General features: G+C 42.3%; 1 protein-coding gene across 2 annotated transcripts in view; it reads left to right on the top strand.

The window, feature by feature from the left end:
* LOC113056384 (mucin-17-like) overlaps nt 1–21,486 on the top strand; it is a 40,306-nt gene extending 18,820 nt beyond the window's left edge. The window contains exons 5-8 of one of the 2 annotated variants that reach the window (XM_026223145.1): nt 157–239; nt 331–18,948; nt 19,552–19,681; nt 20,717–21,486. In XM_026223145.1, the coding sequence (XP_026078930.1) occupies nt 157–239; nt 331–18,558 (18,311 nt within the window). In that variant the 3' untranslated portion in view covers nt 18,559–18,948; nt 19,552–19,681; nt 20,717–21,486. Of the gene's footprint in view, nt 1–156; nt 240–330; nt 18,949–19,551; nt 19,682–20,033; nt 20,129–20,716 lie in introns of those variants that run through there. The other variant, XM_026223144.1, reaches the window with a different exon arrangement.
* Nucleotides 21,487–21,861: the final 375 nt, after the last annotated feature.

Raw genomic sequence — 21,861 nt, forward strand, 5'->3', positions numbered from 1 at the left:
ATATAGATTATTGTAATTTAATCAATGTTTATGCATAACATTTGTTAATGAATGGAAATAACTTGTATAATGCCAATAACTAATGTAAACCGGTAACTGATTTGAAAGATTTTTCAACCAGTAAAAAGGTGCTTCCTTTCTACCTGTTTTCTCAAGATATGCCCATGCAATTGCCTCGTCCAGTCCTTTGGAAAAGTCACCATGCTGTGTTTGTCAAATTGAAACACTCAGCAATCAAGGTATGACCCTATAAAATCATACTTTTCAATTCTTTAAGCTTTTGTTTGTCTCTACTTTGTGTAATCTAATGATTTTGCCACCTCTCTAAAGGATGGAATGTTCCAGGTGGATTATCTTGATATGACTGGTAAAACACGGACAATCACAGGGTCCTGTGTTCAACAGACATTTAAAAATGCCATTAGAAAACGAAGACAAGACCCAATCGATTTTATTTGGGAATTTGATCCAATACCAACAGTTCCCTTTAAACCAGACTGGGCAACAATCACTGCCCCCTTACACCCGATCATCCACACTGGAATCTCTCCTCCGGAGTCCGGTGTTCCTACTATTGTCACCACTGGACCATTTGACGTTCCACTTGATGCAAGAGTAGATGGCGGTCTAGAAACATCACCAAACACAGATAGACAGCCAACTACTTTTGATGTTAATGTAGAACTTGGGATGGATTTTGGTCTTTCAGATTTTGACGTCAAACCCACTGTTCCTTGTGGTGAGTTTGATGGAACCACTAAAATGACCCAAAGGATACTTCCATCCAGCACATCTAAATATCCAGCCCCCACTACATGGACAATCATGCAACCCTTTAGGCAAACTGGGATAACTCCTGATGGAACCCAGAAAATAGAAACCTTAAGTGCTGCTACACAGCCAAGCAGAATAGCCAAAACTGCACCTACTCTTGTTCATGCTGATGGAGAGTTTTGGGTAGATTTTGGTCTTTCAGATTTTGATGTCAAACCCACTGTTCCTTGTGGGGAGATTGAAGAAAACCCTAAAACGACCCGGAGTATGCTTCCATCCAGCACACCTATAAACATGGTTACATTCAGGCCACCTGATATTACACTTGTTACAAACCAAACAGCAGAATTCTCAACTGCAGCTATACAACCAGGCAGGATCACCAAAACTGCAACTCCAACAGTTCATGCTGATGTAGAGTTTGGGACAGATTTTGGACTTTCAGATTTTGATGTCAAACCCACTGTTCCTTGTGGGGAATTTGAAGAAACCCCTAAAACAACAAGGATACTTCCATCCCCCACACCTTTATATCCAGATCCCACGACAAGGAGAAACACCACTCACTTATTTGATATAACTCGTGGTACAACTGAAAAAGCAGAATCCTCCAGTTTGTCTACACAACCAGGAAGAATCACGAAAACTACAGCTCCTGCTACTACAGATAGAGAGTTTGGGACAGGTTTTGACTTTTTAGACTTTGTCATACCCACTCTTCCTCCTAGAGAATTTGAAGAAACCCCTAAAATGACCCCAAGAATACTTCCATCTAGCACACCTTCATATCCAGACCCCACAACAAGGAAAAACGCCACTCCTTTCAGGCCACCTGATATTACTCTTGGTACAACCATACAAGCAGAAGCCTCCAGTGTGTCTTCACAGCCAGGCAGAAACACCAAAACTACAGCTGCTGCTGATGTAGAGTTTGCGACAGATTTTGACCTTTCAGACTTTGATGCCATACCCACTCTTCCTTGTGAGGAATTTGAAAAAACTCCTGTAACAACCCAAAGTAGACTTTCATCAAGCACTCCCACACATACAGAACATACTACATTGAAAAGCACAAGAATTGACTTTGATATACCATTGACAGAAACTACCACTTCAGCACAAACTACTAGTCTTGGTACCACTTCAGAAATTACTACCTTAGATACAACTTCTGCAGAAACCGCTACCCTTGGAACAACTTTTGCAGAACTTAGTACCCTTGGTTCAACTTCAATTGAAACTACACCTTCTGTTAGTTCAACAGGTGTAGTTTTGGAAACAACCACATTTGAAGTGACAACTGATGAAACGACCTCAGCTATGACAATGTCTGGCTTAACATCTGCTGTTGAAACCACAATGCCTGAAACTTCCACTTCTGTAGAAACTTCTACTCTTGGTACCACATCGTTTCAAATTGCTACCATGGGCCCCACTTCTCCAAAAACAACTACCTTTGGCATGACTACTGCTGTTACTCCTACAACTTCAGTTAGTTCAACAGGTCTAGTATTGGAAACATCCACATTTGAACAGACAACTGCTGAAATAACCTCAGCTATGACAACGATGGGCTTAACATCTGCTTTTGAAACCACAATCGCTCAAACTAACACTTCATCCCTAGTTATTACACTTGGCGCCTCTTCTATAGAAGCTAGTACCCTGGGAACCATTTCTGTGGGAACCACTTCTGCAAAAACAACTACCCTTGGCACCACTTCTGTAGAAACAACTACTCTGGGTACAATTTCTGCAGAAACCAGTACCCTTGGCATCAGTACTATAGGGCCCACTTCTGCAGAAACTACTACCCTTGACACAACTTTGGCAAAAACTGCTACCCTTAGCACCACTTCTGAAGAAACTTCTACCATGGGCACTACTTCTGTAGAGTCTACCACTCTGGGCCCTACTGCTGCAGAAACCACTATCTTGGGCACAAGTGCTGTTGAATCTACCACTCTGGGCACCACTTCTGCAGAAGCTACAGCTTTGGTCACTTTTACAGATCTGGTATTGGAAACTACCACATTTGAAATGACAACTGTGGAAAATGAAACTCACTCTGCAATAACTACGCCTAGCTTAACATCTGCCTCAGTAACCACAATGGGTCAAACTTCCTCTTCTGTAGAAACTTCTAACCTTGGTACAACGTCTATTCAAATTACTACCCTGGAAACCACTTCTGCAGGACCCACTTTGGCAGAAACTAGTACCCATGGTGCCATTTCTGTAGAAAGTACTACCCTGGAAACCACTTCTGCAGGACCCACTTCAGCAGAAACTACTATCCTTGGTATGACTTCTGTAGAATATACAGCTCAGGGCCCCACTTCTGCAGGACCCACTTCAGCAGAAACTACTATCCTTGGCAAAACTTCTGTAGAATCTACCACTCTGGAGACAATTTCTGCAGAAATTACTACCCATGGAACAACTTTGGCAAAAACTGCTACCATTGGAACCTCTTCTGTAAACAGTACTACCCTGGTAACCACTTCTGTAGAATCTAGTACCTTGGCCATAACTTCTGCAGAAACCAGTACCCTTGGCACAACTTTTGTAGACCCTACTACCCTGGAAACCACTTCTGCAGGACCCATTTCTCTAGAAACTAGTACCCTTGGTACCACGCCTGTTGAAGCTACCACTCTGGGCACCACTTCTACAGGACCCATTTCTGCAGCAACTACTACCCTTGGCACCACTTCTGTAGAAACAAGTACTATGGGAACAAGCTCTGCAACACCCACTTCTGCAGTAAATACTACACTTGGCACCACATCTGTTCCGTATACCACAATGGGCATAGCTTCTGCAGAATCTAGTACCCTTAGTACCACGTCTGTTGAATCTACCACTCTGGGCATCAGTTCTACAGGACCCACTTCTTCAGAAACCACTACCCTTGGCACCACTTATGTAGAAACTGCTACCCTAAAAACCACGTCTGTAGGACCAACTTCTGCAGAAACTACTAACATTAGCATCACTTCTGTACAAATTGCTTCCCTGGGCACAACTTTGATAGAAACTACTACCCTTGGCACCACTTCTGTTCAATCTACCGCACTGGGGACCTCTTCTATAGAAAGTACTATACTTGGAACCACTGCTGCAGAATATAGTACCTTTGGTTCAACTTCTGTTGGATCTACCACTCTGGGCACATCTTCTGCAAAAACGAGTACCTTTGGCACCACTTCTGTAGAAACTAGTACCCTGGGCATAACTTCTGCAGAAACCAGTACCCTTGGCACAACTTCTGTAGAAACTACTACCCTTGAAACCACATCTGCAGGACCCACTTCTTTAGAAACTAGTACCCTTGGAACCACTTCTACAGAAACCACTACCCTTGTCACCAATTCTATAGAGACTACTACCCAGGGGAAAACATCTGCAGAAACTGCTACCATTGGCACCACTTCTGTAGAAACTACTACCCTGGAAACCACGTCTGCAGGACCCACTTCTTTAGAAACCAGTACCCTTGGAACCACTTCTGTAGAAACTACTACCCTTGAAACCACATCTGCAGGACCCACTTCTTTAGAAACCAGTACCCTTGGAACCACTTCTGTAGCAACTACTACCCTTGAAACCATGTCCACAGGACCCACTTTGGCAGAAACTACTATCCTTGGTACTACTACTATAGAAATCAGTACTCTTGGAAGCACTTCTGCAGAAACTACTACCCTGGGCATAACGTCTGCAGAAACCAGTACCCTTGCCACAACTTCTGTAGAAACTAGTACCCTTGGAACCACTTCTACAGAAACCACTACCCTTGTCACCAATTCTATAGAGACTACTACCCAGGGGAAAACATCTGCAGAAACTGCTACCATTGGCACCACTTCTGTAGAAACTACTACCCTGGAAACCACGTCTGCAGGACCCACTTCTTTAGAAACCAGTACCCTTGGAACCACTTCTGTAGAAACTACTACCCTTGAAACCACATCTGCAGGACCCACTTCTTTAGAAACCAGTACCCTTGGAACCACTTCTGTAGCAACTACTACCCTTGAAACCATGTCCACAGGACCCACTTTGGCAGAAACTACTATCCTTGGTACTACTACTATAGAAATCAGTACTCTTGGAAGCACTTCTGCAGAAACTACTACCCTGGGCATAACGTCTGCAGAAACCAGTACCCTTGGCACAACTTTTGTAGCAACTACTACCCTGGAAACCACTTCTGCAGAACCCACTTCTTTAGAAACTAGTACCCTTGGAGGCACTTCTGTAGAAACTACTACCCTTGAAACCACATCTGCAGGACCCACTTCTTTAGAAACCAGTACCCTTGGAACCACTTCTGTAGAAACTACTACCCTTGAAACCACATCTGCAGGACCCACTTCTTTAGAAACCAGTACCCTTGGAACCACTTCTGTAGCAACTACTACCCTTGAAACCATGTCCACAGGACCCACTTTGGCAGAAACTACTATCCTTGGTACTACTACTATAGAAATCAGTACTCTTGGAAGCACTTCTGCAGAAACTACTACCCTGGGCATAACGTCTGCAGAAACCAGTACCCTTGGCACAACTTTTGTAGCAACTACTACCCTGGAAACCACTTCTGCAGAACCCACTTCTTTAGAAACTAGTACCCTTGGAAGCACTTCTGTAGAAACTACTACCCTTGAAACCACATCTGCAGGACCCACTTCTTTAGAAACCAGTACCCTTGGAACCACTTCTGTAGAAACTACTACCCTTGAAACCACATCTGCAGGACCCACTTCTTTAGAAACTAGTACCCTTGGAGCCACTTCTACAGAAACCACTACCCTTGTCACCAATTCTATAGAGATTATTACCCAGGGGAAAACATCTGCAGAAACTGCTACCATTGGCACCACTTCTGTAGAAACTACTACCCTGGAAACCACGTCTGCAGGACCCACTTCTTTAGAAACCAGTCCCCTTGGAACCACTTCTGTAGAAACTACTACCCTTGAAACCATATCTGCAGGACCCACTTCTTTAGAAACTGCTAGCCTTGGAACCACTTCTGTAGAAACTGCTACCCTTGTCACCAATTCTATAGAGACTACTACCCAGGGGAAAACATCTGCAGAAACTGCTACCATTGGCACCACTTCTGTAGAAACTACTACCCTGGAAACCACGTCTGTAGCATCCACTTCTGGAGAAACTACTACTCTTGGCACTACATCTGTTGAATCTACTACTCTGGCCACCACTTCTGCAGAAACTAATACCCTGAGAACAACTTTTGAAAAAACTAGTACCATTGGCACTCCTTTTGTATTAACTACTAACATGGAAACCACTTCTGCAGAAACTACTACCCCGGAAACCACTTCTGCAGGACCCACTTATGTAGAATATACTACACAGGAAACCACTTCTGTAGAGTCTACAACTCTGGGAACCACTTTTGTAGAAATTACTACCTTACATGCAATTTCCGCAGAAACTAGTACTGTTGGAACCACTTCTGAAGAAACTACAACTCTGGGAACCACTTCTGCAAGACCCACTTCTATAGAATCTATGGTCCCTGAAATGACTACCCTGGGGACAACTTCTGCAGAAACTACTACCCATGAAACCACTTCTGTAGAAATTACTACCCTTACACCATCTTCTGCAGAACCCACTTCGTTAGTAACTAATACCCTTGACCTCTCTTCTGTAGAAAGTATAACACTGGGAACAACTACTGTGGAAACCACAACCCTGAAAACCACTTTTGCAAGACCCACTTCTGCAGAAACTAGTACCTTTGGCACCATTTTGGTAGAAACTACAACCTTGGAAACCACTTCTGCAGAACCCACCTCTGTAGTAACCATTACCCTTGGCACTACATCTGTTAAATCTACAACTCTGGGCACCACCTCTGCAGAAACCACTACTCTTAGCACCAGTTCAAAAACTAGTACCCCTGGCACCACTTCTGTAGAAACTTCTATCCTTGATTCTAGTATTGTTGCATCTACAACTCCGGTCACCACTACAGTTAAATCTTTTACCTTTGAAAATGCTTCTGATGATGACACTTCCGCAGAAACTACCCTGGGCACAATGTCTGCAGGAACTACTACCTTTGGCACCACTTCTGTTGAAACTACTACCATGGGCACCATTTCCAAAGAAACCACTACTCTGGAAACCACTTCTGCAGAAATTACCAACCTTGGCACCACTTCTGTAGGATCTACAACTCTGGGAGCCACTTCTGAAGAAACAACTACGCTTCGCACTACTTCTGTAGAAATCACTACCCTACATACTTCAGCAGAAACTAGTACTGTTGGAACCACTCCTGAAGAAACTACTACCATTCAGACTATTCCTGTAAAAACTACTATTCTAGAAACCCCTTCTGCAAGACCCACTCCTGCTGAAACTAGTACCATTGGAACCACTTCTGTAGAAACTACTACCCCGGAAACCACTTCTGCAGGACCCACTTCTGTAGAAACTACTACACTACATACTACCACTGCAGAAACTAGTACCCTTGGCACCACTTCTGGAGAAACTTCTACCCTGGAAACCACTTTTGCAGGACCCACTTCTGTAGAAACCATTACCCTACATACTACCACTGCAGAAACTAGTACTGTTGGAACCACTTCTGAAGAAACTGCTACCCTTCACACCACTTCTGTAGAAACTACTACCCCGGAAAACATTTTTGCAGAACCCACTTTTCTTGAATCTACTACCCTTGTAACCACTTTTGAAGAAACTACTACCCTTGCAACTACTACTGTAGAATCTACATCTCTGGACATAGCTTATGCAGAAACTAGTACCATTGGAACCACTTCTGAAGGACCTACTTCTGTAGAAACTATTACCCTACATACTACCACTGCAGAAACTAGTACCCTTAGCACCACTTCTGGAGAAACTGCTACCCTGAACACAACTTCTGCAGGACCCACTTCTGCAGAAATGAGTACCATTTGGACCACTTCTAAAGAAACTAGAACCACCGATACCACTTCTGCAGAAATTACTACCCTGGGGACAACTTTTGCAGGACCTAGTTCTGCAAAAACTACCACCTTTGGAACCACTTCTGTTGAACCTACAACTCTGCGCACCACTTCTGTAGAAACTACTACCCTTGAAACCACTTCTGCAGGATCCACTTCTGTAGAAACTACTACTCTGGGAACAACTTCTGCAGAAACCCATACATTGGAAACCACTTCTGCAAGACCCATTTCTGAAGAAACTAGTACACTTTGGACCACTTCTGTAGAATATAAAGCCCTTGAAACCACTTCTCCAAAAATTACTACCCTGGGGACAACCTCTGCAGAAACATCTACCCTTGGTACGACTAATGCAGAAACCACTTCCCTGGAAATGACTTCTGTAGAAACTACTACCCTGGGGACAACTTCTGCAGAAACTAGTACCCTTGAAACCACCTCTGTAGACACTAACATCCTGGAAACCAATTCTACAGGACCTACTTTTACAGAAACTATCGTGGGTACCACTTCTGCAGAAACCGCTTCCCTATTCACCACTTTTGTAAAAACTACCCTGGGGACAACCTCTGCAGAAACTAGTACCCTTGCAACCACTTCTGCAGAAACTACTATCCTCAGAACCACATCTGTAGAATCTACAACCTCTGAAACAACTTCTGCAGAAATTACTACCATGGAAACAACTTCTGTAGAAATTAGTAGCCCCGGAACCACCTATGTAGAAACTACTATTGAAACCACTTCTGCAGGACCTACTTCTGCAGAAACTACTACCCTGGGTACAACTTCTGCAGAAACGAATATCCTCAGAACCACATCTGTAGAATCTACTACCCCTGAAAGCACTTTTGAAAAAATTACTACCCTGGAAACAACTTCAGAAATTGGGACTCTCGGAACCACTTCTGTAGAAACTACTATTGAAACCACTTCTGCAGGAATTACTGCCCTTGAAACCACTTTTGCAGGAACCACTTCTGCAAAAACTACTACCCTAGGTACAACTTCTGCAGAAACTATCCTCAGAACCACATCTGTAGAATCTACTACCCCTGAAACCACTTTTGAAAAAATTACTACCCTGGAAACAACTGCAGAAATTAGTACCCTCGGAACCACTTCTGTAGAAACTACTATTGAAACCACTTCTGAAGGACCTACTTCTGCAGAAACTACTGCCCTTGAAACCACTTTTGCAGGAACCTCTTCTGCAAAAACTACTACCCTGGGTACAACTTCTGCAGAAACTATCCTCAGAACCACATCTGTAGAATCTATTACCCCTGAAACCACTTATGAAATGACTACCCTGGAAACAACTGCAGAAATTAGTACCCTTGGCACCACTTTTGTAAAAACTATGCTTGAAACAACTTCTGTAGAATCTACTTACCGGGACAAACCTTCTGCAGAAACTACTACCATGGGCATAAATTCCACTGAAACCAGTACCCTTGGAACAACATCTGCAAAAAGTACTACCCTGGTGACAACTTCTGCAGGACCTTCTGGAGAAACTACTACCCTTGAAACCACTTCTGTAGCACCCACTTATAGAGAAACTACTACTCTGGGCAAAACTTCTGCAGGAGCTACTACCCTTGCCACTACATCGATTGAATCTACAACTTTGGGCACGACTTATGCAGAAACCAATAACCTTGGAACCCACTCTCTAGAATCTACTGGCCTTGAAGCCACTTCTGATGGACCTACTTCTGCGAGAATTACTACCCTTGTCACCACTTCCATAGAAACTTCTACTCTGGGGAAAACTTCTTCAGAAACTACCTTTGGGACCACTTCTGAAGAAACTAGTACACTTGGCACCACTTCTGTACAAACTGCTATCCTGGGCACATCTTCTACAGGACCCACATCTGCAGAAACTACTACCCTGGAAACCACTTCTGCAGCACCCACTTATGGAGAAACTACTACTCTGGGCAAAACATCTGCAGGAGCTACTACCCTTGGCACTACATCTGTTGAATCTACAATTTTGGGCACCACTTCTGCAGAAACTAGTACCTTTGGCTCTACTACTTTAGAATTTACAACTCTGGACACCACTTCTGTTGAATCTCCTACCGTTGAAAACACTTCTGTAGATGACACTTCTGCAGAAACTACCCTGAGCTCAACTTCTGCAGGACCCACTTCTGCAGAAACCACTACTGTTGGCACTTCTACTATAGAAACTGCTACCCTGGAAACCACTTACGTAGAAACTTCTACCCTGAAAATAATTTCTGCAGAATCTAGTACCCTTGGTACCACTTCTGTTGAATCTACCAGTCTGGGCACCACTTCTGCAGAAACTACTACCCTTGGTATCGCTTCTGTGCAAACTACTAACCTGAAAACCACAACGACAGGAACTACTTATGCAGAAACTACTGACCTAGGCAAAACCCCTGCAGAAAGTACTTTTTTTGAAACCATTTCCACAGAATACAGTACACTTGGTAACACTTCTGTTGAATCTACCACTCTGGGCACCACTTCTACAGAGTATACTACAATTGAGATCTCTTCAGAAACTAGTAACCTTGGATTCTCTTTTTTAGAAACCACTCTCTTGGAAACCACTTCTGCAGTATCCACTTCTACAGGCACCACTTCTTTAGAAACTACTCTGGAAACTACTTTTACAGGACCTACTTCTGAAGAAAATACTACTTTTGGCACCACTTCTGTAGAAACTACTATGCTGGAATCCACATCTGCAGGACCCACTTCAGTAGAAACTACTACTCTTGAAATGACTTCTGTAGAATCTACTGCTCTGGACTCCACTTCTACAAGACCCACTTCTGCAGAAATTACTAGTCTTGGCACCACTTCTGTAGAAACTACTACCATGAGCACAACTTTTGCAGAAACCACTAACCTGGGCAAAACCTCTGCAGAAACTACCCTGGGCACAACTTCTGTTAAATCTACCACTCTTGATGCCACTTCTGCAGAATATTCTATGCTTGGCACTCATTCTGTAGAAATTAGTACCATAGGCAGTACTTCTGTACAAACTACTACCCTGGGAACATCATATGCAGAAACGAGTACTTTTGGAACAAATTATGTAGAAACCAGTACCCTGGGATCCACTTCTACAGGATCCACTTCTGCTGAAACTACTATGCTTGACACCACTTCTGTACAAACTACTGCCCTAGGAACAACTGCTGGTCTCACTTCTGCAGAAACTACTACCTTTGGCACCACTTCTGTAGAAACTACTACCTTTGGCACCACTTCTGCAGAAACCACTACCTTTGGCACCACTTCTGTAGAAACTACTGTCCTGGAAACCATGGCTGCAGGAAACACTTTTGCAGAAACTAGCCTGGGCACAACTTCTATTAAATCTACCACTCTGGGCACCACTTCTGTACAAACTTCTACCCTAGGCACATCTTCTGCAGGACCCACTTCTGCAGAAACTAGTACTCTTGGCACCACTTCTGTAGAAACTACTACCCTTGACTCTACTACATTGGAATCTACAACTCCGGGCACCACTTCCGTTACATCTTACACTCTGGAAACCACCTCTACAGGACCCACGTCTGCAGAAACAACTAGCCTTGACACCACTTCTGTAGAATCTACCAGTCTGGGCACCACTTCTGCAGAAACTACTCTACTGAAAACCACTTCTACAGGAGCCACTTATGCAGAATCTACTACCATTGGCACTACATCTATAGAAACTACTACCCTGGAAACCACTTCTGCCGTAACCAAATCGGCAGAAACTACTACCCTGGAATACATTTCTGCTGAAACTACTACACTTGAAGCCTTTTCTGCAGGACCCACTTCTGCAGAATCTACTACCCTGGAAACCACTTCAGTTGAGTCTACCACTCTGGGTACCACTTCTGCAGAAACCACTTCTTTAGGTTCCAGTTCTGTAGAAACTACCTTGCTCGCCGCTTCTGCAGAAACTTCTAACCTTGGCACTACATCTGCCAACACTAGTACACTTGGAACCACTTCTGTAGAAACTACTACCCTGGGAACAAATTCTGCAGAAACTACTACCCTTGACACTACTACTGTAGAATCTGCAACTCTGGACAGCACTTCTGCTTTTAGTACCTTTGGAACCTTTTCTGTGCAGACTACTACACTGATTACCACTTCTGTGGAAACATCTACCCTTAACATCACTTCTGTTGAATTTTCCACTCTGGGTAGCACTTCTCCAGAGACTACTATCTTTGAAATCACTTCTGCAATACCCACTTCTGCAGAAAGTGCTACCATTGGCAAAATTTCTGCAGAAACTACTATTCTTGAAACCACTTCTGTAGGTCCCAGTTCTGCAGAAACTTCTGCACTTGGCACTACATCTGAAAAAACTAGTACCCTTGGCACCACTTCTGTAGAAACTACTACCTTGGGCACCATTTCTACAGATACTATCTTTGTCACTACTTCTATAGAAATGACTAAACTTGAAACTGTTTCTACATCTTCCACTTCCGCAGAAATTAGTACCCTTGGCATTACTACTGTAGAATCATCAACTCTTGGCACCACTTCTGCAGAAATTACTAACCTTGAAACATTTTCTGTAGAAACTACTACCCTGGAATCTACTTCTGCAGGACCCAGCTCTGTTGAATCAATCACTCTGGGCACCACTTCTGCAGAAACTACTACCCTTGAAACTACTACTGCAGGACCCACTTCTGCAGATGCTACCATGGGCACAACTTCTGCAAAAACTACAGTCCTTGGCACCACTTCTATAGAAACTACTATCCTAGGCACAACTTCTGCAGAAACCGATACCCATAAAACCACTTCAACAAAAACTACAGCCCTTGGCACCATTTCTGGCAAAACTACCACCCTGGACACAGATTCTCCAGAAACTACTACTATTGGCACCTTTTCTGTAGAAACAACCATGCTGGGCACCACTTTTGCAGAAACTACTACCCATGGCACCACATCTGTAGAAACTACTACTCTTGAAACCACTTCTGCAGAAACTACTACCTTTGGCACCAGTTCTGCAGAAAGTAGTACCCATGGCTCCATCTCTGATGAAACGACTACTCTGGGCACTACTTCTGCAGTAACGACTACCATTGGCACCAATTCTGTAGAATCTACCATTCCGGACACCACTTCTGTAAAAACTAGTACACTGGGCACATTTGCAGAAACTATTACCATTGAAACCCCTTCCGTAGAAACCAGTACTCTTGAAACCACTACAGCAGTGCCAACTTTTGCTGAAACAATCATCCAAGACAATATATATGTAGAAACCACTTCTGCAGAAACTAGTAACACTGGCAGCACATCTGTAGAATTTAGTACCCCGAACCCATATTCTGTAGAAACTACTTCCCTGGACACAACTTCTGAAGTACTCACTTCTACAGAAACTAGTACTTTTGCCACCGCAACTTCAGAGAATACTACCCTTGCTGCCACATCTGCAGAAAGTATTAATCTTTACACTGCTTCTGCAGAAAGTACTACCCTTGGCCCCACTTCTGTAGAAACTAATATCCTGGGCACATTTGTAGAATCTTCCACTCTTTACACCACTTCTGCAGAAATTACCACGCTTGACAATACTTCCCTGAAAACCACATCTGTAGGATCCACTTCTGCAGAACCTAGTACAATTGGCACGGATTCTGTAGAAACTACTACCCTGGACACAACTACCACAGAAACTACTACCTTTGGCGCCACTTCTGAAGTAACTTCTACCTTTGGCACCACGTCTGTAGACACTACTATCCTCGCCACCACTTCTGCAGAAATAACTACCCTAGCCACCACTTCTGTAGCAAATACTACCCTAAAAGCCACTTCTGTAGAATCTTCAACTCTGGACAGCAATTCTGCAGAAACTGCTACCCATGGAACTACTTTCGTAGAGATCACTACTTTGGGCAAAACCTCGGTTGAATCTTCTTTCCTTGGAACAACTTCTGCAGGACCCACTTCTATTGAATCTACCACTCTGGGAATTACTTCTGCAACTAGAACCCTTGCCACCACTTCTGAAGAATCTACAACTCTGGAAACCACTTCTGTAGAATCTACCAGTCTGGGTACCATTTCTGCAGGAATTCCTACACTGGTTACAACTTCTGTAGCAACTACTATCTTTGGCACCACTTCTGCGGAAGCTAGTACCCTTCGCACCACTTCTGCAGAAACCACTATCTTGGACATAACTGCTGTAGAAACGGCTACCCTTCGCACTACTTCTGCAGAAACTACTACCTTTGGCACCATTTCTGTTGAAACCACTTCCCTTGAAACCACTTCTGCAGAAAATACCCTGGGAACTACTTCAGTTGAAACTACCACACTGGGCACCACTTCTGCAGAAACTAGTACCCTTGGCACCACTTCTGTAAAAACTACTACCCTGGGGACCACTTTTACTGGACCTATTTCTCCTGAAAGTACTACCCTTGGCACCAGTTCTGTTGAAACGACTAGCCTTGGTACCACTTTCACAAAAACTAGTACTCTTGGTACCACTTCTGTAAAAACTACTAACATGGGCATAACCACTGCAGAAACTAGTACCCTTGGCACCACTTCTGTAGAAACTACTACCATTGGCACCACTTCTGCAGAAATTACTATCTTGGGCATAACTTCTGCTGAAACTGCTACCCATGACACCATTTCTGTTGAAACTGCTTCCCTGGAAACCACTTCTGCAGAACTCACTTCTACAGAAAATACCCTGGACACTACTTCATTTGAAATTACCATACTGGGCACCACTTCTGCAGAAACTAGTACCCTTCACACCACTTCTGTAGAAACTAGTACCCTTCGCACCACTTCTGTAGAAACTAATACCCTGGGGACCACTTTTGAAGGACCCATTTCACTTGAAAGTACTACCCTTGGCACTAGTTCTGTTAAATTCACTACCCTTGGTACCACTTCTGCAGAAACTACTACCCTTGGTACCACTTCTTTAGAAACTACTAACATGGGCATAACCACTGCAGAAACTACTACTTTGGGGACCACTTTTGCAGGACCAATTTCCCCTGAAAGTACTACCCTTGGCACCAGTTCTGCAGAAACTAGTACCCTTGGTACCACTCCTGTAGAAACCAATACCCTGGGGACCACTTTTGCAGAACCCACTTCTCCTGACAGTACTACCCGTGGAACCAGTTCTGTTGAATCTACTACTCTTGGTACCACTTCAGCAGAAATTCATACCCTTGGTACCACTTTTGTAGAAACTACTAATGTGGGTCTAAGCACTTCAGAAAGTAGTACCCTTGGCACGACTTCTGTAGAAACTACTAACCTGAGAACCAATTCTGTTGAAAGTGCTACCCTTGACACAATTTCTGTTGAATCTTCTAACCTTGAAACCACATCTGCAGGACCCAGTACTGCAGAATCTACTATCCTAGGTACCACTTTTGCAGAAATTAGTACCCTTGGTACCACCTATGTAGAAACTACTAACGTGGGCACAACCACTGCAGAAACTAGTACCCTTGGCACTACTTCTGTAGAAACTACTACCCTGGGGACCACTTTTGTAGGACCCATTTCTCCTGAAAGTACTACCCATGGCACCAGTTCTGTTGAATCTACTACCCTTGGTACCACTTCTGTAGAAACTACTAACCTGAGCACAACTTCTGTTGAAAGTGCTACCCTTGACACCATTTTAGTTGAATCTACTAACCTTGAAACCACATCTGCAGGACCCAGTACTGCAGAATCTAGTACCCTTAGCAACACTTCTGTAGAAACTACTACTCTGGGCACAAGTTTTGCTGAAACTACCACCCTTGGCACCATTTTTGTAGTAGCTGCTTCCCTTGAAACCTCTTCTGCAGAAACAACCCTGGGCATAACTTCAGTTGAATCTACCTCTTCTGTAGAACTGATTACTCTTGGCACAACTTCTGTAGAGACTACTACCCTAGGCAAAACTTCTGTAGAGCTCATGCCTGCAGAAAGTACTTCCCTGGGCACAACTTATTTAGAAACGAATACTTTTGGAAGCACTTCTGTAGAAATTACTACCTTTAAAACCATTTCTGTAGGGCCCACTACTGCAGAAATGACTACTCCTCGCACCACTTACGTAGAACCTACTGCTCTGGAAACCATTTCTGCAGGACCAACTTATGAAGAAACTAGTTCCCTTGGCACAGCTTCTGCAGAAATTACTACCCTGGGCTCAACTTCTGCAGGAACTACTATCCTTGGCACTACTTCTGTAGAATCTACAGCTCTGGGCACCACTCCTGTGGAAACTTCTACCTTTGGTACAACTTCTGCAGAAATGACTACCTTAACCACAGCTTCTGTAGAAACTACTACTCTGGAAACCACTTCTGCAGGACCCACTTCTACAGAAACTATTGCCCTTGGCACTACTTCTGTAGAATTTACTGTCCTGGTAAGCACTTCTGTAGGACCCACTTCTGCAGAATCCATTACCCTTGGCACCACCTTTGTAGAAACTAGTAACCTTGAAACCACTTTAGCAGAAACCACAGACTCAATTGTAACTACACCTGGCATAACATCTGCTGTTGAAAGCATAATGTCTCAAACTACCATTGGCATGGATCCTGTTGAAACTACACCTTCAGTTAGTTCAACGGTAGTATTGGAAACATCCACATTTGAAATGAGAACTGCCGACACAACAAACTCTGCATCTACACCTGGAATAACATCTATTGTTAATAGCACAAGGTCTCTAACTGCCACTTGGCACCACTATTGCAGAAACCAATATCATTTGCACCGCTTGTGCGAAAAAAGCAACTATGACAGATACAGATTCCTTAGAATGTACCACCACTTGTATACACAATATCTAGGCACAACTCCTGCAATAACTACTACCCTTGGCACAACTCCTGCAGAAACAACTGCACCGGGCACCACGTCTCAAACTGCCACTTGGCACCACTACTGCAGAGACCACTATCATTTAAACCACTTGTGTGACAAAAGCAACTATGACCGATACAGATTCCTTAGAATGTACCACCACTTGTACACAAACTACCCTGCAGAAACTACTACCCTTGGCACAATTTCTGCTGAAACTACTACCCTTGGCACAACTCCTGCAGAAACTACTACTCCGAGCACCACTTCTCAACTTGCCACTTGGCACCACTACTGCAGAAACCACTATCATTTGCACCACTTGTGTGAAAAAAGCAACTATGACCGATACAGATTCCTTAGAATGTACCATCACTTGTACACAAACTACCCTGTAAAAACCACTTCTGTAGAAACTACTACTATTGGCACAACTCCTGCAGAAACTACTACTCTGGGCACCATGTCTCAGACTGCCACTTGGCACCACTACTGCAGAAACCACTATCATTTGCACCGCTTGTGTGAAAAAAGCAACTATGACCGATACAGATTCCTTAGAATGTACCACCACTTGTACACACACTATCCAGGCCCAACTCCTGCAATAACTACTACCCTTGGCACAACTCCTGCAGAAACTACTACCCTTGGCACAACTCCTGCAGAAACAACTACTCCGGGCACCACGTCTCAAACTGCCATTTGGCACCACTACTGCAGAAACCACGATCATTTGCACCACTTGTGTGAAAAAAGCAGCTATGACAGATATAGATTCCTTAGAATGTACCACCACTTGTACACGCTCTATCCAAGCACAACTCCTGCAATAACGACTACCCTTGGCACAACTCCTGCAGAAACTACTACTCCGGGCACCACGTCTCAAACTGCCACTTGGCACCACTACTGCAGAAACCACGATCATTTGCACCACTTGTGTGAAAAAAGCAACTATGACAGATACAGATTCCTTAGAATGTACCACCACTTGTACACACACTATCCAAGCACAACTCCTGCAATAACGACTACCCTTGGCACAACTCCTGCAGAAACTACTACTCCGGGCACCACGTCTCAAACTGCCATTTGGCACCACTACTGCAGAAACCACGATCATTTGCACCACTTGTGTGAAAAAAGCAACTATGACAGATATAGATTCCTTAGAATGTACCACCACTTGTACACGCTCTATCCAAGCACAACTCCTGCATTAACTACTACCCTTGGTACAGCTCCTGCAGAAAGTACTACTCTGGGTACAATGTCTCAAACTGCCACTTGGCACCACTACTGCAGAGACCACTATCATTTAAACCACTTGTGTGACAAAAGCAACTATGACCGATACAGATTCCTTAGAATGTACCACCAATTGTACACAAACTATCCTGCAGAAACTACTACCCTTGGCACAATTTCTGCTGAAACTACTACCCTTGGCACAACTCCTGCAGAAACTACTACTCCGAGCACCACTTCTCAACTTGCCACTTGGCACCACTATTGCAGAAACCAATATCATTGGCACCACTTGTGTGAAAAAAGCAACTATGACAGATATAGATTCCTTAGAATGTACCACCACTTGTACACAAACTACCCTGCAGAAACTACTACCCTTGGCACAATTTCTGCAGAAACTACTACCCTTGGCACAACTCCTGCAGAAACTACTACTCCGGGCACCATGTCTCAAACTGCCACTTTGCAAAACTACTGCAAAAACCATCATTTGCACCACTTGTGTGATAAAAACCGCTATGACAGATACCAATTCCTTAGAATGTACCACCACTTGTACATGCAATACCCTGTAGAAACTACTACCTTGGGAACCACTTCAGTTGAAACAACTATTTCGAGTACCACTTCTACGTAAACGATTTACTCTACTACCCGATTCCTTAATGTACAAACACTTGTACACACTAGTACCCTTGCCACCCCTTTGCAGATAGTCCTATACTTGTCATCACTGTAGAAACATCAGAATTAATTCAACAGTAATAGTATTATAAGCATCCACACATGTAATGACAACTTATGGAACAATCTTTGCTATATCTATGTCTGACATGTTGTCTGCTTTTGAATCCATAGTGGCTTAAAAATAACACTTCTGCAGAAAGTACTACCCTTTGCACACTTTTTGTGGAAACTACCATTCTGGCCACCACTTCTGGGGAAAGAACTACCTTTGACTCCACTACTACCCTAGGCACCACCTTGACTGAAACACTGTTGTTCTGAAATTCTGCAAAATCCTGCAGTAAGTACTGTACCACATGTGACTCAGATCTGTTTTTCTCGTCAGTATGAACATCACATGAAATCCTGATCTTTTTAATTCTGATTTATGCCACTTCCATATGTGGTACTAAATCCGATACAGCTCAGATGTTATGCAGTGTGACCACAGTATGAATGGTCATGTTGGTCCACAATGATCAACATTTTTCATGATTCTGTGCTCATGGGGAATCCCTTCAAAGATTTTAGTTACCAAATTTTATCAAGACCATTGTGAAAGGTTGTCAGTGGATTTAAAGTGTGTCAGAACACCAGTTACAGCACCTGCAGAGTACAAGTGGAACTGCAAGCAGTTCACACATTTAATATTTAATCAATATTTTTCTCTCTCACTATATGTGTGCGTGAGTGTACATACAAGTTCTGGACAATGATTCAAATATTAATTGCAATCGCATGACTTTCTGTGATCTATTTCATTATGCACAACATTCAATAATGAATTCAAAAGTACTGTCATATTTAATAGTACTGCTATATAAGCAAAAGCTCTAAAACCAAAGCTATTTGCCACTTCCAGTGCATTTAACATTTTTATAAAAATAAAAAAAATGTGTTACAGATAAACAAGTTATGCTCCGAGTCCAGAGCCTTGATCTAAACAGTATAACAATCACCTTCTGAGAAGAGACCTGCACGATCGCAGGACCCAACGCGATGGAGTGCGGCACGGGACAACAGTTGATGGGCAGGTAAAGACTTTTGTCAGACTACAAACAAACTTTACCTGTGTGTTCTTAGCAGATTAGCTGCAACTAATTAGAATTGTCTCTGCTTGTTTGTAACCTTACACAAGTACTCAGGGCTTTTGTTAGATTGCATTGGTCATTATGGAAATGAGATGTGTCTGTATCTTTTAATTTGCAACTTTCCACTCCCATTAGCACTCACTAATTTGTCTTTAGTAAATCTTGCCCTTAAAAATCTTAGGTTAACATAAGTGATAAAAAATTTCCACAAGAAAATTAGAGGTAAATTACCAATTTTATTGCATCTGTCCATTTTCAGTGAAAATATATTTCTGCTTTTGTCTTCTTCCTTCAGGTGAATAATCTTTGTTGCAGTTTACTTTGTTGCAACAATGGAGGTTTCCGATTCAAAGATGTATGGTGTATGAGTGACCTGTATGACTCTTTTAGGCAAGTCTTTCAGAAGCAAATCAAATGTGCAGATATTAATTTATTTTAAAAGCTTAATTTCACGTTGCTAACTAACCATTTACATTTTGCTAAGACTTAATTTTATTTTTGGTAGTATGGGATTTGTTTGCATATTTTGCAGGCTACATTTACTAAATTTTTCTGTTATTAAAGGGATAGTTCCCTGTGTACAAAAGGACATAAGAAATCCATCTGAACCAAATTACTGAAGTCTTTTCTTCATAGCATAGGTCTCTACAGAAGAATTTATTTGCATATAAATATAGATTGACATACAGTAATGCATAGACCACATCAAATATGTTAAACCGAGGCTCAAAAATCTTCATGATGCACAAGGAACAGGATGTTCATTCATCAGTTTCATTACAGACGTTAAGATGAAGGGCAATAAATCAGAATTATTTTCATTTTTGTTATGAAGACCTTTTTTTATGGATTTGGAGAGACAAGAGCGAGCAAATGACAGTTTAAATTTTTGGGTGAACTAACCCAAATTAGTTGAATTCCTTTGACATTAAGTATGTTCATCAACATAACTTTTAGTAAATTGTTCATGTTTTGCAGTTGTATCTGTGGAACAAGCTTACCACTGATGAGCAGATTGTGGGCAATGAGATGAGGACAAGGTCTTGTGGTATTCCCTAAAGACTGCTACTCCGCTACAGATACTGATCTCTGCGCAACCTGCCTAATAAAATAGGAATTTAAATGTAAATTACTAATATTTAATGATCAGATGAGTTTTTTTTTGACAAATTATATATTAAAATGTAATTGCTGCAATTGATTTTTGAAAATATTTTATGGTTTGTGTAATGTAAATGTCACTGTTAAATGAATAAAAGGATTTCACTGAAATGATCATGAAACATTTATTAGGTACTATATACTTTTAAAGCAATTTAAAACTAAACTTCTACCATTGAAATCAGTCAAACTCCCTGCACGGTAAGCAGTGAGATTTTGGTGTTTGCTCTTTTGACCGCTTTAAGGTTGGGTTTTATCACATGCATTGCAACACTTATTTGTAGCATAAATTGTGTATAATGGATGGGCTGTAGCATAAGTTTTGGTGTAAAAGTTCAAAATGTTTTGCAAGCAAGAAAGTTTCTTTCTGTCATTTAATATAAACATTTCAGCTCATTGGTGTGTAATTGTGTTTGTCATGTGATGTGTTTTTAACAAAAAGTAATCATTTACTATTTTTTTTTAATGAGGGTATCTCAAGCTGTTGACCGTATTATCATTTAAGTTCATGAAAGAAATTGAAAAGACAATTCTTGCATAGGGGTTGGGACACCAAGTAGCAAGGTGTCAAACATGAGAAGCATTTATCAACATCTTGTCCAACAAAAGTCAACATTTAATGTTTTTACTCCAAAGTCACTTCATAACAGTGTTTAAAATAAAACGCTTCTGCAAGATGTGGCCTTTTTAAAATAAGGCACACACCATTTCATAGTATTTCATACAGTGATAAAGGCTATGTTGATTAGCACTGCATTATAAATATACTTTATTATAATGAAAATGTATAAGAACTTTGCAGCCCTAGTCTTAACAGAACATGAACAGTTTGGACAGAAATAGGATTTGGAGCAATAGGATCACAGCAGGCTAATACAGTAAACCTGCAGCTGTAAAACAACAAAAGAAATAGAAAATCACTCCCTGCTCTTGACTGAACCTTTGTTGCTTTATTATGAATC

The sequence above is a fragment of the Carassius auratus genome, chromosome 37 (genome assembly GCF_003368295.1).
Source record: "Carassius auratus strain Wakin chromosome 37, ASM336829v1, whole genome shotgun sequence".
Classification (NCBI taxonomy): Eukaryota; Metazoa; Chordata; class Actinopteri; order Cypriniformes; family Cyprinidae; genus Carassius; species Carassius auratus.